Here is a 14,397-nt window from a genome sequence, read left to right on the forward strand (position 1 = left end):
TCGAGTACCTTCATGACCTCTATATGACCTTGACCTCAAGGTCAAAATTAAAGGGGTTTTTTTTTACAATGGATTCGTGTCCGGGCCATAACTTCTTTGTTCTTTGACATAGGCATACCATATTTGGCACATGAGTGTATCACCATGAGACGATGTGTCATGTACCTTCATGACCTCCATATGACTTTGACCCTTGACCTCAAGGTCAAAATTAAAGGTTGTTTTTTTTTTTACAATGGATTCGTGTCCGGGCCATAACTTCTTTGTTCTTTGACATAGGCATACCATATTTAAACATGAGTGTATCACCATTAGACGATGTGTCATGTACCTTCATGACCTCCATATGACCTTGACCTCAAGGTCAAAATTAAAGGTTTTTACAATGGATTCGTGTCCGGGCCATAACTTCTTTGTTCTATGACATAGGCATACCATATTTGACACATGAGTGTATCACCATGAGACGATGTGTCATGTGCCTTCATGACCTCCATATGACCTTGACCTCAAGGTCAAAATTAAAGGTTTTTACAATGGATTCATGCCTGGGCCATAGCTTCTTTTTTCTTTGACTTAGGCATACCATATTTGACACATGAGTGTATCACCATGAGACGATGTGTCATGTACCTTCATGACCTCCATATGACCTTGACCTGAAGGTCAAAATTAAAGGTTTTTACAATCGATTCATGTCCGGGCCATAACTTCTTTGTTCTTTGACTTGGGCATACCATATTTGACACATGAGTGTATCACCATGAGACGATGTGTCAAGTACTTTCGTGACCTCTATATGACCTTGACCGCAAGGTCAAAATTAAAGGGTTTTTTTTTTTTTACAATGGATTCGTGTCCGGGCCATAACTTCTTTGTTCTTTGACTTGGGCATACCATATTTGACACATGAGTGTATCACCATGAGACGATGTGTCGAGTACCTTCATGACCTTGAACTTTGACCTCAAGGTCAAAATTGATGATAGGGTTTTGACATAGTCATACCATAAGACATGGGTGTATCACCATGAGACTATGTGTCATTGTACATTCATGACCTCTTTATGACCTTGACCTTTGATCTCAAGGTCAAAATTATAGGTTTATGCCATGGATTTGTGTTCGTACTATATCTTCCATTTTCTTCTACAAATGCATACCATATTTTTACACTCAGGAAAGAGGTAATTTATACCTATTAACAACACCCTTTGGGAGATTGGGGTAAGCGGGGGGGGGGGGGGGATTCTTAGTGAGCATTGCTCACAGTACATCTTGTTTCATCCAAATTTTACTGTGTTTCTCTGCTCTCTACCATACTTAATGTCACCAAACATAGAGACTTGTAAACCCTGCACAGGGCTTATCAGCCTCCTAATTAAATCTGTCATCGTGTATCCCTCTGCAGGGCATTTTATTACCTTTCCCCAATTCAAAATGCTTTGGCTTATAGCTGTTACATTCTTATTGTTTAAAATTGGTGAATTCACATGGCAGTTTCTACACCGAGAAAGTTTTTCAGTTTTATTAAATATACACCAAGAAGCAAAAAAAAAATATGTTAATTGTGTGGAAACAAAACTGAAGACAGCAGTTTGAGAAGAAAATTATTCCCAGGATCATCCAAGACAGAATATTGTGTGTTAATTGAAAGATACTTGCACATTGACATAAATCCAGACACCAATACTGATACAGTTTGCCGTAAGTGTGTCAGAGAAGTCAATAAGGTGAATGAAAGTGTTTTAAAACTGAAGACAAACTATGAGCCAACTATAAAAAGTTTATTGGAATCCCATGAACATGAAACATCCAAGAGATTAGCTTCAGTAGAACCAGAAACATCTAAAAAGAAGAGAAATTTGTTCCTAAGTGAAAACCAGGCTGGATCTGAAGATTTAGATCAATTTTTTCATCATTTCTCTGAAAATGATGACAACAAGGTTTTTGGTTTAAAACTTTTAATTTTAACATTATATTTACAAGATAAAATACAAATATGCACTTTGAACATTTACATTCCTAATTAATCTGACCAACTCAGCATTCGAATTCTTTTATTTAAACAACTTTCTTTTATCAAGTTTCCACAATTTCATTTTTTACGTTCTTAAATGTCAGTTTTGTTTCTCTAGGAAAACAACGATCTTCCTCAAAACCGCGCAACGGAGCTTGTGCGTTTGTTAGAATGTGGAAACGTCGAATAATTTTCAGAAAAAAATATTGATATTCCCAATCTCACTTACTGTCTAAAAAATAAATTTTTCCAAATACTACAATCAGAAATAAGAAGAATTGTGTCAAAGGGTTTTAATTCTGTACTTAGAAGAAAAGATAAGGAGGCAGTACGGGCGTTTTCCTTGGAAACGGTTTTGCAGGAATGGCAAACAAAAGCCCCGGTATTCCTGGAAATACTTGAGACAATAGTATCAAATCCATCACAGACAAGAAACAGATGTAAAAAAGATAATGCTTTACTGCCAGGTATTGTGTCAGTGGGGATCAAAGTTGCTCAGCATTCACAATCAAGAGCTCAGTCTTTTTCAACATATTAATAGCATCATCTTGATGAAAAGAGGTTGTAAAAAATCTGCATTTCGAAGGTTAAATTCTACTTTTGATTGTTTCTTATCCAACAACTTTGGCGATAGCAGATAGATATGGAAAAGACTGGGATAAAACAATCAAAAATTGGAAAGTAGCTGTAGAGCAGGATAAAGCAACTGAAGATCGATTGATGGAGAGTGTGCAGGTTTATGAAGAATTAGCATCAATGCGCCGAAATGTTGATGAGGACACTGAGGTCACACTTGCATTGTCCAATGTCAGACAGGATTTAGATCAACATAGGCAAAGCATGCACCCAGGATACTATTTTGTTGGTGACAATGTAAACATGAGAACAAAAGTAAGGCGCATGACCATTACCAACCAAAATAAGGATCAGCATATGTTTCAGATTTGTGCCTATGAAAATCGAGTATCAGGAAACCATCTCGATAACAGTAGACCAATGACTAACATTGACACATACAATTTCCAGAATTTGATACCTGGTGACCATGAAAAGAAATGCCTTTTATCCGAATTCACTTTCTTGGTGTCACAGCAATGGTCAAAGTACATTGCTCACGTTCTTCCTTACATCAATGTCCTACCAAAATACATCAGTCACGAGTATCTGAAAGAAATGAAAACTCGTACCAACAGGGCAAGTAGACATATTTCTTTTAAAACTTTAACCATACTTGGTGAAAATAGATCAATGCATTAATTAATCACCTATATGACACTTAAGTAGACAATTTTGAGTATTTACATAATTTTAAAGAATATCAATGAACCCTGTTTTCCAGATTAACCTAGGTGTATTGATGAAATGTGAGCAGTATAATGAAGATATGACAGACATCTGCGAATTCCTTCACACTCTCATTCCTGGACATGATTCAACGGACGATTGGCAAAAGAAACCAGACAAAGTTCTAAGTGGAGGTGACTATCTCACATTTGAGCGCCACAAACAGGCCCAATCTTCTAAACGAAATGGTCGCACCCCTTCCAAGCGTTTACAGGGCCTAATTCCGAAAATGGAAGAGTTTCATAACCAAGCTGAATTGCTTAAAGAGACACTACAGCTCATTTTGCGCAAAAATCATATAATGACAATTTTACCACAACTTTTTATAATTTTGTTGCATAGTTGAAAGTATAAACTTTGCGAAAATAGTACATTCATAAAGTTAGAAATTCTCGTTTTATGACTAAAATTAATACTTTTTGATGGCCTATACAATAAAAACAAAGAAATACCGACAGACTCCGCCTTGGTATTCAGACGCATGCGCATAGAATGTAAACATATCAGAATGGCGTCTATCGAGAGAAAACGTGCGTTGGGAAGACCCCGAATTTTAACGGACTCTGCTAGGAAAAGGGCGAAAAGAGAGCAAAGTATAATTCACACACGAAGTAGGGTTTACCTGGGGGACCAATATGATCGTTGGTTAAGAAAGAAAGAGGAACTTGGTGAAACACACGCAGGACTAGCGAAGAGGCTGCTCAACAAGTAAGTACAGTATTTGTATATTTTATTTTATATATACAAGATTTGTATAACGCTGTTTCAGTGTTTGATCGATTCCCAGATTGGAAATAGTAGGGTTACGGTTCAATTATTTATAAATAATCAATGCGCTACCAGAAACGTGAAATAATCCCAGCATTTAAAACGGTCCGTATTTAAGTGGGGCCCCCTAAGGGGTACTCTTTAACATTGTTCCTTTAAAAATAACAACACCGACTTTGAAATTGTAAGGCAAGACTTAAAGAGGAATTTTATCATTTAATGTGTAAAATTTATTTATTTCTTCAATCAGTATTATGAAATGATAACAATGCAATACATTTCAGGTTTATGACAGAGAGTGAAACCGAGTCAGCTGATCAATCATTGAAAGAGAGATTCTCTACTCCTGTAACGGACAAGAGTAAAACTCAGTTTGTTCGTCCTCCAGATGTGTCTGAAATCTCCTCTGCTTTAAGGTAATACAAAAGCAATGAAACCAGTAGTTAATGGGCATTATATTATCTTATGATTCCTAGCTGTTCTGTGTGTATATGCAAATTAGCACATTGATATCCTAATCAGTATCTGATCTGAAGAAACCTGTTTTAAATCATTGTATTTATAAATCTATAGTGAGAGCACTGATATTGATGTACCTGCACCATCACAAAGCAAAGAAGAATCCCCAGGGTAAATGAATATATTTTACAGCTTTTTTAAAACAAATTATAATCTTATAAAGCTTTGAAATAGTTTGATATACATTTTTTTTAACCAAGATAACTTTAAGAATTCATTCAATCTTATAAAGAGAGATATTTAAAGGTGATCAAATTTATTATTGAAGTCTTATAAATCATCTCCTTCATAGGATTTATGAGACTTAATTATCCTTTACATTCACTTTTCATTTTAAAAACCATCAGGCATGATTCTCTGCTGGTGAATGTTCTGTACCCAAGGATACTTGTTGCATGAATATACTTGTAAACAATTAATAATTATAGGAATTATGATCGATCAATGTCTGTTTAATATCTGTTGTTTTTCTTTAGAACAATCCAAATAGAATTAAACAACAACAAAAAAAGCTGAGGAAAGTTTGATGTTTATGTACAACAATTTAACTTTATCCAAGGTGTTATGAGTGTAAATACCGTATTCAAAGAGCAGTTCTGAAATTCTGTCTTTTTCTAGCCCAAGCCAAAAACGGAGAAAACTATTCAGAAAGGTGGTGAAAGAGACATCATATGTAAATCCATTTGAGTAAGTTGGATTTTGTCAAAGTTGATTTTTTTTGTCCTTTGTTTACCATTATGGACTGTTGTCCTCATTCAATTTTGTTTTTATGATGAAATTTCTTTTAATCTTCAAGAACATGTATTGAATAGCAAACAGTGCTCCCTGCATGGAGTGCTTCATTGTGTTTACTGTCGTCTTTGCTCATCTATACTAAACACTCAAGTGAGGCTTTTTTATCACATTATCCAGCACCCAATCTGCCTGTTCATCCATAGCATGTTTGAGCTTGGAATATATGTGACCTATATGAAAGCATCACTGTCCATGAGTTATAATATTATAAATCAAACATGTCAATGTAGGGCAAATTCATATTTGACAATGGTTGGACTTGCTTAGGTATTCGGGTACAGGTCTGGGGTAATGGTAATGTAGTGACAGCCTTTTTCAGTGTAATAGGGGTGTAATGTATAATTGGCATTTTTGCATTACAAGTAATGTTATGCATTCCTTGTAGAAAATGTACTGTAATACACATAACATTTACATTACTTCAAATGTTTGATGATATTATGGAGGTTTAGATCAATGATTTATATTAGTGATGGAAATGTAATGGTAATGTAATGCAGGCCTGTTTGAGAGTAGCCAGACAGGCCACACTAAATGATATTATTCTCTAAACATTCCCATATTGTGTGAATTCAAAAATTTCTCGTGGACCTTTGGGTTTGGGTGGGTCTAAATAAAAATGGAAATAAAATTTTATGTAATACATGAATATATAAGAGAAATTCATTGAAATCTTTAAGAACAATTTCTCCATAGCAGCAATGCCATGTTTGTCCAATTGATATTGCAAGTGGAGTTAAATCATAACTCCATGGAGTTAAAATGAGGTCAAAATATGTCATGGGAAGAAAGAGCATAAAAATTAATTTTGATGAAGTCACCGGGGTCATGGTGACTCGGGTGAACATTATGGCTCATGGGCCTCTTCTTTCATTCTTATTAGTTTGTATACCAGGGTTGGGCGGTTAAAACCACCCCCGGTTTTAACCAGTGGTTTTAACTGTCCCTGTCGATACTCCCCAAGTGGTCAATTCTGATTCAAACTGTCCATTTTCCTATTTTTGTAGATGTCTTGCAGCGATAGTGATAAATTAAATCTTCTCATTATATGGATCAATTGTTGATTAATATTTTTCATTAGATTCATGAGTTTAATACATTTGGTTTCCTGAAACTGTGAACGAAATATCTTCAGTACTATACTAGAGGGTCACAGATAGCATAGCTTGACAATTGGAAACATACCTGTTTACATGTACCTGGACATATTAAGAATAAAAGGTAGCTGGACATTACCTGAGCACAGGAAGTAGAGTTGACAGGTGTTAATTAGCATACTCTGGGACCAGAGATGACCAGTGTGCATATCAACAATCCACCCCCTCAAATGTTTATTTAAGAGTTAAAATGAAGATTTAAAACAATAGGTAGTTCTTGTTAAACTAAGGCATTTGAACAGAAAACCTTTACATCTTCTCCAATATAAGAGAGTCATTTACATTATTTATATAATATTATGAGTTATAAGTATATCATAAACTGATAGTGCATGTTATAAATTACAGTATTTACAATAATCAAGATGATGGCCAATTAGATATTTAAAATAACCAATAACACAGACTATGATGACAAAATAATTTTCAATCAACCAGTATTGACCGGTTTTAACCAGTATTGACCACCGGCCCAGTCAATACTCATATTGACCACTTTTTTGTCAACCCTGTATTGTATACCCTTGATTGATATGGCATATATCAAAAAATTCTGTAATACAGCAATAATTGTAAAGGACTACTTACATTTCAGTGTAACGATAGATATCTCTGAGGAAAGCTCTAGTGACATTGATTCAGATGAAGAGTATGAACCAAGTGTCAATGTTACCATCAGGTAAAAAAAAATTATTTCTCATAAGATTCTTGTAAATTTTGTGTTATAAAACTGAAGTAATCTCTCATGTGACTTGACTTAATTCCTTCTCTCCTCGTGGAAAATAGGGACATGAACAAGTCCTCTCCATTTACGACTTCTTATTGACTTGTTCATAGTTTCCGTAATCAACTTCTTTTTATGAGGTCGGGTGATTAGCCCTACGCTCAACCTCGTTGAGGTGGTTTTTTCTGTTGGGGTTTTCCTTCCCTTAGATGACGGTCTTTTTAAGACTATTGGATGCCATCCTCCAGGTTTTACATCGGAGTGTCCTTCTCCTAGGTAAGCTGCCATCCCTGGTTGCGAATCTCACCTATCCGGGTTTTACATCGGAGGTTTCCTTCTCCTAGACAGATAATCATCCCTGATTTTCGACATCATGTCTTGCCGGCTATATTCCCATAGTTGGGGCAAGGTTGATGAGTGCTAGGGCGTGTCCACACGCCGGTGGGCCTACACACTGCATCTATGGGGCCCTTGCTGCTCCCAGATCCCCATTAGTTCGGCCTGGTCCCGAGAGAGGCCAGTATCCGTGTGCTGCCAACGTGGAGGCACTAATGGAGTCTTGGTAATGTAGAGGCTATGTACTGACAGGAGAGGCTGACGCACTCGGCTCTCTTTTCGCAAAAGGATGCTAGTCAGCGGCAAATACATGCACTAGACGCATATCACTACCCTGTGGTATATACCATCTCTCATGTAGGGATTGATTTAATTTTCACATATTAGACCAAACAACATGTGCGATGTGGAAGAAATAACACTTGAGGAACAAGAATTTGGAAAGGAGGAAACAAAAGGTGATTACGAATCAGAAATTCTAGAGAAGGCAGAGGACACAGGTCCAGGGATTATTAAAATTCTGTGTGAAGATGATGTCCATTTGTTGACAGAGGATGAAACATGCCTGGTATATAAGAAGTGTTTACTACAGTTGGCCAATACCAGCATCAGCAAAATGTTCAAAGTCAAAGGATGCAACCTGTCTATTGGGAACCGCTGTGAGAGTGTTGGATCGGCTTTATATATATACTGGGTAAAATTATTATCCTCCTATTTGACACATAAATCTTCATTGCTTTTTCGCTGAAGTGACCTTTTCTGATCGCCTGTTGTCCGTCTGTCTGTAAACTTTTTACATTTTCGATTTCTTCTCCAGAATCACTTGGCCAAAACCATCCTTGGGTGAAGGCTTTCAAGTTTGTTCAAATGAAGGGCCATGTCCCCATCAAAGAGGAGATAATTACAAAAATAGGGTGGGGTCATTTACAAATCTTCTTCTCAAGAACCACTAGGCCAGAAGAGCTGAAATTTACATAAAAGCTTCCCTACATAATACAGATTCAAGTTTGTTAAAATCATGGCCACCGGTAGTAGGATGGGGCCACAATAGGGATCAAAGTTTTATAAGCCGATATATAGGGAAAACTTTTGATATGAGCCAAGGTGACTCAGATGGGCGGTGTGGCCCATGGGTCTCTTGTTTCAATGGTCCCATTAATCTGTATTGATTCATCTGACCTTTTTTCCTGATCACCTGTTATCCATGATCTATCCGTTCCCCACCCCTCATCTGTCTGTAACCACTATGCCAATATCAGAGAGACTTAATAGTATAAAGCATTTTTAGGAGTAGCGCTTTTAGATTTGTTCTTTTCAAGTTCCATGCTCCTCAACAAAGGGAGATAATTAACAATTGATCATAAAAGGATGGGGGTCATTTGCAATTATTTATCCCCATTCCCTCCCCCCTCCCCTATCAGATTTTGGGGCCATATCATTTTTATCCTGTCTATCCAAATCACCTTGCTCACAACTTATGAATGGTGAGTGACAGGGCTCTCATATTTCATATGTGGATTCCATGTGATAAGACCATTATTTTTGTACCAAAGTGTTATACCTTTTTGACCTTAGAACGTTTTTTCTGTTGCCACTTGAGGCATTGTGATTCACAGACACATCTTGTTTACTCAACGACTATTGAGTCAAGAGTCATAAAACTTAAAAGAAAGCATTCTGATAGAGTGTACATTCAGTTTTCTTAAAATTAACCCCCCCCCCCCACACACACACACACAAGGATTGGGGACCTTTAGGGATTAAAGGTTTTTATTTTTAAATTCTGTATATGGAATTATCTTTGGAATGCATCTTCCTGAGAACGGTAAAGGTACAATTTGTCATATTAATTAAAAACATTCTATACATGTATATTGTAAATTCAAGTTTGTTCAAATGCTGATGTCAGGATGGGGCCACAATAGCAGAAAAATAACTATGAACAAATTTCTATCCAGAACAGCAAATATAAAAAGAATTCCAGTGTAAAACAAGTTAGAATTAAATGAAAGCATGCTTATATAGTGAAGATTCAAGTTCTTAAAATGATAGTTGTCAGAATGAGGATGGGGCCACATGAACTAAGAGTTAAGACTTCAACACCTGTAAAGGTGAGCAATGTTGCACATGGGCTGCTTGTTAATAACCACCACTGAGCAACTGTAACAACACAACATCCAGGTCCACTTTTTTAGTCTCCGCCATTGAAGATTCGGGGTTATATAGTTTTGGGGCTGTTTGTCTGTCTGTCAGTGGCAAAAAACTTTAAACTTGGTCATATCTTTTACACCATAAGAGGTAGAGCTTTCACATTTGGTATATGTATCCCTTCAATGTGGTAAGACCTTTCCATTAACACCAAATATTTTGACCTTGCGACCTTAACATTGATCTTTGATCTACTTTTTAAAAAATATGAATGTAAGCCATATCTTTAAATCGTAAGGCACTGGTTTCATATTTAACATGTGCATTTCTTGTGAGAAGATCTTTCCATTGTACCAAATTTATTGACCTTGTGACCTTCAAATTGACTTCTGACCTACTTTGAAAATTATTCTCTAAAATGAGTTCCACTTTGGTGTAATCCAGGGGCATCAATGTTTCACAAACACATCTTCTTTTACATGTATGTCATTCATATGATATCTATGAAAAATTTATTTATTTATTTACTATTTTGACTTTAGGAATGTGAAAATAAGCATGTAGCACACAAGTGGTGCTCTCAACCTGTGTTGAACAGACGCTTACATGGAGGAGATTTACAAATAACTTCAGCTATTTTGGCTTCAGGGAACAACTTTTCAAAAATAGCTCTGTTTGCGAGGTTCCTGAAATTACATTTCCAAGGAACTGTTAAATTCAGCAACATACAAAGGACATATGTGGTACCAACAATCAACACCTTTTGGAAAGATCAACAGAGGGAAATCGTTGATCAGATAGGAGGCCAAAGTATTGTTGTTTTAGGTTTGTACAAGTATTATAGAGAAGAAAATTATCTAACATACTTAATTGCAATGTAATGAATTGTTATACAGTTACTGGTATTCCATATTATTGTTTAATACACTTTTAGGTGATGGCAGAAATGACAGTCCTGGGCATTGTGCACAATACTGCACGTGCACAATGATGGAAAATTGTACCAAGAAAATTGTATCCATCATAACCATGGATAAACGAGAAACGGGCAAGAAAAGCACAAACATGGAAAAGGCCTGCTTTCTTAAAGCCATGGAAGAGATGCAAGGTACACATGATCTTACTGTGGATGAAGTAGTCACAGATGCTCAGTTGCAAATTGGAGCTTTGATGAGTAAGTTTACAAGTTTCATAGTGTAGAGAGAATAAATCAGAAAAATTGCATACCGCATTTGAATTTGTATTAATTTCAGGTTTCTTATGTTATTGTAGAGAATAGATTTCCAGATATAAAACATTCACACGACATTTGGCATGTAGCCAAAAATCTAGGAAAGAAAATTGTGGCAGCAGGACAGACCAAAGAATGCAGAAGCCTGATTGATTGGAGCAAAGACATTGTTAATCATTTTTGGTACACATGTTCTTCTGCAAGGAATAGAGACAGATTCATGGTAATTGCATTTAAAATATGTTTCCTTAATATCATTTTGAGGCAAGTAATAAGTTTCTAAAGACTGCTTAATACGTTTTAAAAATGTGGAATGTGTATCTTTGCATTACTTATTTTGAATAATTGCAAATAATTATAACTGCCAGGGTTGGAAACAAATATTGAGACTCAATTTTATATAGTATAATTAGGACCATAGAGTAACTTATTCCTGGTATTGTTTATTGCTGTTCATAGAGTAACTTATTCCTGGTATTGTTTATTGGTGTTCATAGAGTAACTTATTCCTGGTATTGTTTATTGGTGTTCATAGAGTAACTTATTCCTGGTATTGTTTATTGGTGTTCATAGAGTAACTTATTCCTGGTATTGTTTATTGGTGTTCAACTCTATTGTTATGTTTTTCTGCAGGAAATTTGGTGTGGAATTGTCCACCATGTTGTCAATGAACATGAGTGGGGCATGTCCTACAGCAGCAGCTACTTTGGTGCCAACCAATGTATGCATGGTCCCCTGCAAGACGAACATAAAGAGTGGATTGTTAAGGGCAGTGCAAGTCACAAGGCATTAATTCAGATCGTTTTCAATAAACGATTCTTGAACCAGATTCATTACTACCTGAATTTTAGGTAACATTGTGATTTTATTTTTACAAATCACGAAAAAAAATCATTATAAAAACCACTGTCATTGGAAAATGTATTTTAAGTTTTACACACATGATCACTCCCAAGGCCCATTTTGCTCACATGACCATGTTTAACCATTAGCTTCAATGAGGTACCATCATGATCCCAAGTGGCCTGCATTTATCAAACAAGAATTTTCAGATGCTTTCATACCAATTAGACACTTTGTGCATTTACTGTTCCTCAGAAGACTGTATAATCATGTTAAACTCCATCCTCAATATTTAGGGATGTTTTAACTCAAGCTTTGCTATATAAAGGCTCAGTGGTTCGTGAGAAAATTATTTTTAAGTAACTCTAGACCATTTTCACTAATTCTCGTTATTTGCATGAAGAAATGAACCATGAAATAAATAATTTTCAAATAATGTTGCCCAAGGATGCCTCATTTTATTTGCATTTTGTCATCGAGATATATATATATGCATATATTGTAAAGTAATTTTTTGGAACCAATTGAATTTTACATTTTACCCACTCAAACACACATGAGGGTGCAAGTTAAGTTTTCTAAGGATGCTTTGTGCCAAGTTTTGTTGAAAATTCTCAAGTGGTTTTGGTGAAGTTTAAAAGGCAAAGTTTACAGATAGATGGACACTGCACAACACAAATTCAGCAAAACCTTCTGCTCAATTGTAAAACTGTTGTTTATCTTCAAAGTCAATATTTACTTTTTTATTATTTCTTTCAGGAGTACAGGAAAAGTAGAAAACTTCAATAACTTGATCCTTATGTACAGTGGGAAGAGGTTTGTGTACTCAACACCTGTTTACCGTGTCAGAAGCCAGCTAGCAGCTTTGGACTACAATGCACCCATGGACAGAGAGACAAAAAGGAAACCTGATGGAACCATACAGTAAATATATTTCTGTATCTCTTGAATATACTTTACAGGTATTGATTTAATTGTTAAATATCTTGACTAAAATCGCCAACAAAATAACATATTGTAAATTGATGATATTTTTTGGTTTTCTTTTTTATCAGGCAGCACAGAACATTCAATAAGAAAAGTGGTAGATGGAGTGTGACCCCTGTTAAGTTGGAAAAAAGTTATGAGCATGTTTCCAAGCTAATGACAAACATAGTGGTTGCCAGGATTTCTGATGAAGAGGGCATGAGTCACCAAGTTGTATTAGGTATGTATGCTTCATGGGGTACATGTCTGTGCTCGAACAGGGGTAGATGGAAACATGGTCATTTGAAGGCAGTTACTTCCATATTTGCTTAGCTGGACCAGTGTTTAATCTTGAATAAATTATGACTATATTATGAACCATATTAATGACTTTTCTGTGTTAATCAATATGCAATGTTGCATCTCTGATATACCTGTACTTGGATTGTGGCATTTTTAAACAATAGTTGGCCCATGTATTGCCCAATTTATGATGAAATAAAAGTGAAACTATGGAGAAAACTTTAATTTTAAATTATATAACTAATACTGTCATATAATAACTTAGTTGCTGCAATTGCCAGTGACATTAACACGTCTCTGGCAGTAAAAAATATAGTAATAAAAAAAATTAAAAGTGGATTAATTGAAAGGAAAGGAAATTTTATTTTCATTGCAATGGGTCATCCTTGAATCCTGTGTATTGTCCAAACTGATCTGGGAACTTGTCCCTTATCCTCCATATGCAGCAACTTGGTAATACTCTCCGGTCCCCTGCCCCAAGTCTCCCATGATGCCAGAGCACGAATTGACGGTAGGCAGTGTGGCGATTGGCTTTATTTCTGTCTCCATCTTCTGGTTGGGCTAAAATGTCTTGTCTGTAGAGCCTAGCCTAGGCAAGAACAGCCTCATTCAAGATGAGGATATCAAAATTCTGCAATAAAGATACATTTATACAAGACTTTATCAAAAGAGAAAACTTTTTGTAACCCGATGATAGCATATGGATAATAAACCAGACAGAAACTTACAGGAAGTCTTGAGATGCAGCCATCTTAGTTTCTCTGGCAACACAGTCTTCCTCTCTGTGCAGGCATTTCTCTGCAGAAAGTACATATACACCAAGATGGCTGCTCTTCAGGTGGAGAATATCCACTCCCTCCAGGCTGTTGTGATGCCTCCAAGATGTTGAAAAGGTACTCGGGATTTTCTCTTACAACTCTTTGTAATGTTGCTCTCATTTCCTCTACTGATAGGTCATTTACTCTCCTCTAAAAAAAATTGTAGGAAAGAAAATATAAGTGGAAATGAATATTGATGTTACTGTGGTCAATTATAAATTAAATGGAAGGTATTGCAGTGTTCCCTCGATATATTGCCAACTTTTGTTCAAGATGAATTTGGGCAATAAAGCAGGGGTGGCAATATAGCAAATTCATCATTAATGACAATTCACTGAGCAGTGAAAAGAAATTTACTACCAAAAAGTTATTTGGACTCCATCCCATATAAACATTTAGATTATCTTAAGCAATTATTAGTAATT

At 35.9% G+C, this 14,397-nt stretch overlaps 2 protein-coding genes and 1 pseudogene across 2 annotated transcripts; 2 read left to right on the forward strand and 1 right to left on the reverse strand.

The window, feature by feature from the left end:
- The first annotated feature begins 3,773 nt into the window (after positions 1–3,773).
- LOC130049537 (uncharacterized) lies at positions 3,774–5,342 on the forward strand. Its single transcript, XM_056147331.1, has 4 exons — positions 3,774–4,072; positions 4,417–4,548; positions 4,706–4,762; positions 5,270–5,342. The coding sequence occupies exons 1-4, from the start codon at positions 3,846–3,848 to the stop codon at positions 5,340–5,342; spliced, it is 489 nt and encodes a 162-aa protein (XP_056003306.1). The 5' UTR covers positions 3,774–3,845.
- Positions 5,343–8,060: 2,718 nt separating this feature from the next.
- Positions 8,061–13,184, forward strand: LOC130049661 (uncharacterized). The gene is made up of 7 exons (XM_056147547.1): positions 8,061–8,357; positions 10,354–10,636; positions 10,746–10,985; positions 11,084–11,265; positions 11,676–11,893; positions 12,645–12,809; positions 12,941–13,184. Exons 1-7 carry the CDS (start codon positions 8,061–8,063, stop codon positions 13,182–13,184), a joined length of 1,629 nt encoding a protein of 542 aa, XP_056003522.1.
- A 310-nt stretch (positions 13,185–13,494) lies between these two features.
- LOC125677313 (P2X purinoceptor 7-like) lies at positions 13,495–14,118 on the reverse strand (annotated as a pseudogene).
- Between the last annotated feature and the right edge of the window lie 279 nt (positions 14,119–14,397).

Source organism: Ostrea edulis, chromosome 8, assembly GCF_947568905.1.
Source record: "Ostrea edulis chromosome 8, xbOstEdul1.1, whole genome shotgun sequence".
Taxonomy (NCBI): domain Eukaryota; kingdom Metazoa; phylum Mollusca; class Bivalvia; order Ostreida; family Ostreidae; genus Ostrea; species Ostrea edulis.

What these genes read in the sequence shown, in the direction of transcription:
- LOC130049537 (XM_056147331.1), top strand. Translation starts at nt 3,846, where the DNA reads ATGCGCATAGAATGTAAACATATCAGAATGGCGTCTATCGAGAGAAAA. An exon ending in GAAATCTCCTCTGCTTTAAG is followed by an intron (nt 4,549 to 4,705) that starts GTAATACAAAAG and finishes ATAAATCTATAG; the next exon opens with TGAGAGCACTGATATTGATG. An exon ending in AGCAAAGAAGAATCCCCAGG is followed by an intron (nt 4,763 to 5,269) that starts GTAAATGAATAT and finishes GTCTTTTTCTAG; the next exon opens with CCCAAGCCAAAAACGGAGAA.
- LOC130049661 (XM_056147547.1), top strand. Translation starts at nt 8,061, where the DNA reads ATGTGCGATGTGGAAGAAATAACACTTGAGGAACAAGAATTTGGAAAG. An exon ending in GCAAATTGGAGCTTTGATGA is followed by an intron (nt 10,986 to 11,083) that starts GTAAGTTTACAA and finishes ATGTTATTGTAG; the next exon opens with AGAATAGATTTCCAGATATA. An exon ending in CATTACTACCTGAATTTTAG is followed by an intron (nt 11,894 to 12,644) that starts GTAACATTGTGA and finishes TATTTCTTTCAG; the next exon opens with GAGTACAGGAAAAGTAGAAA.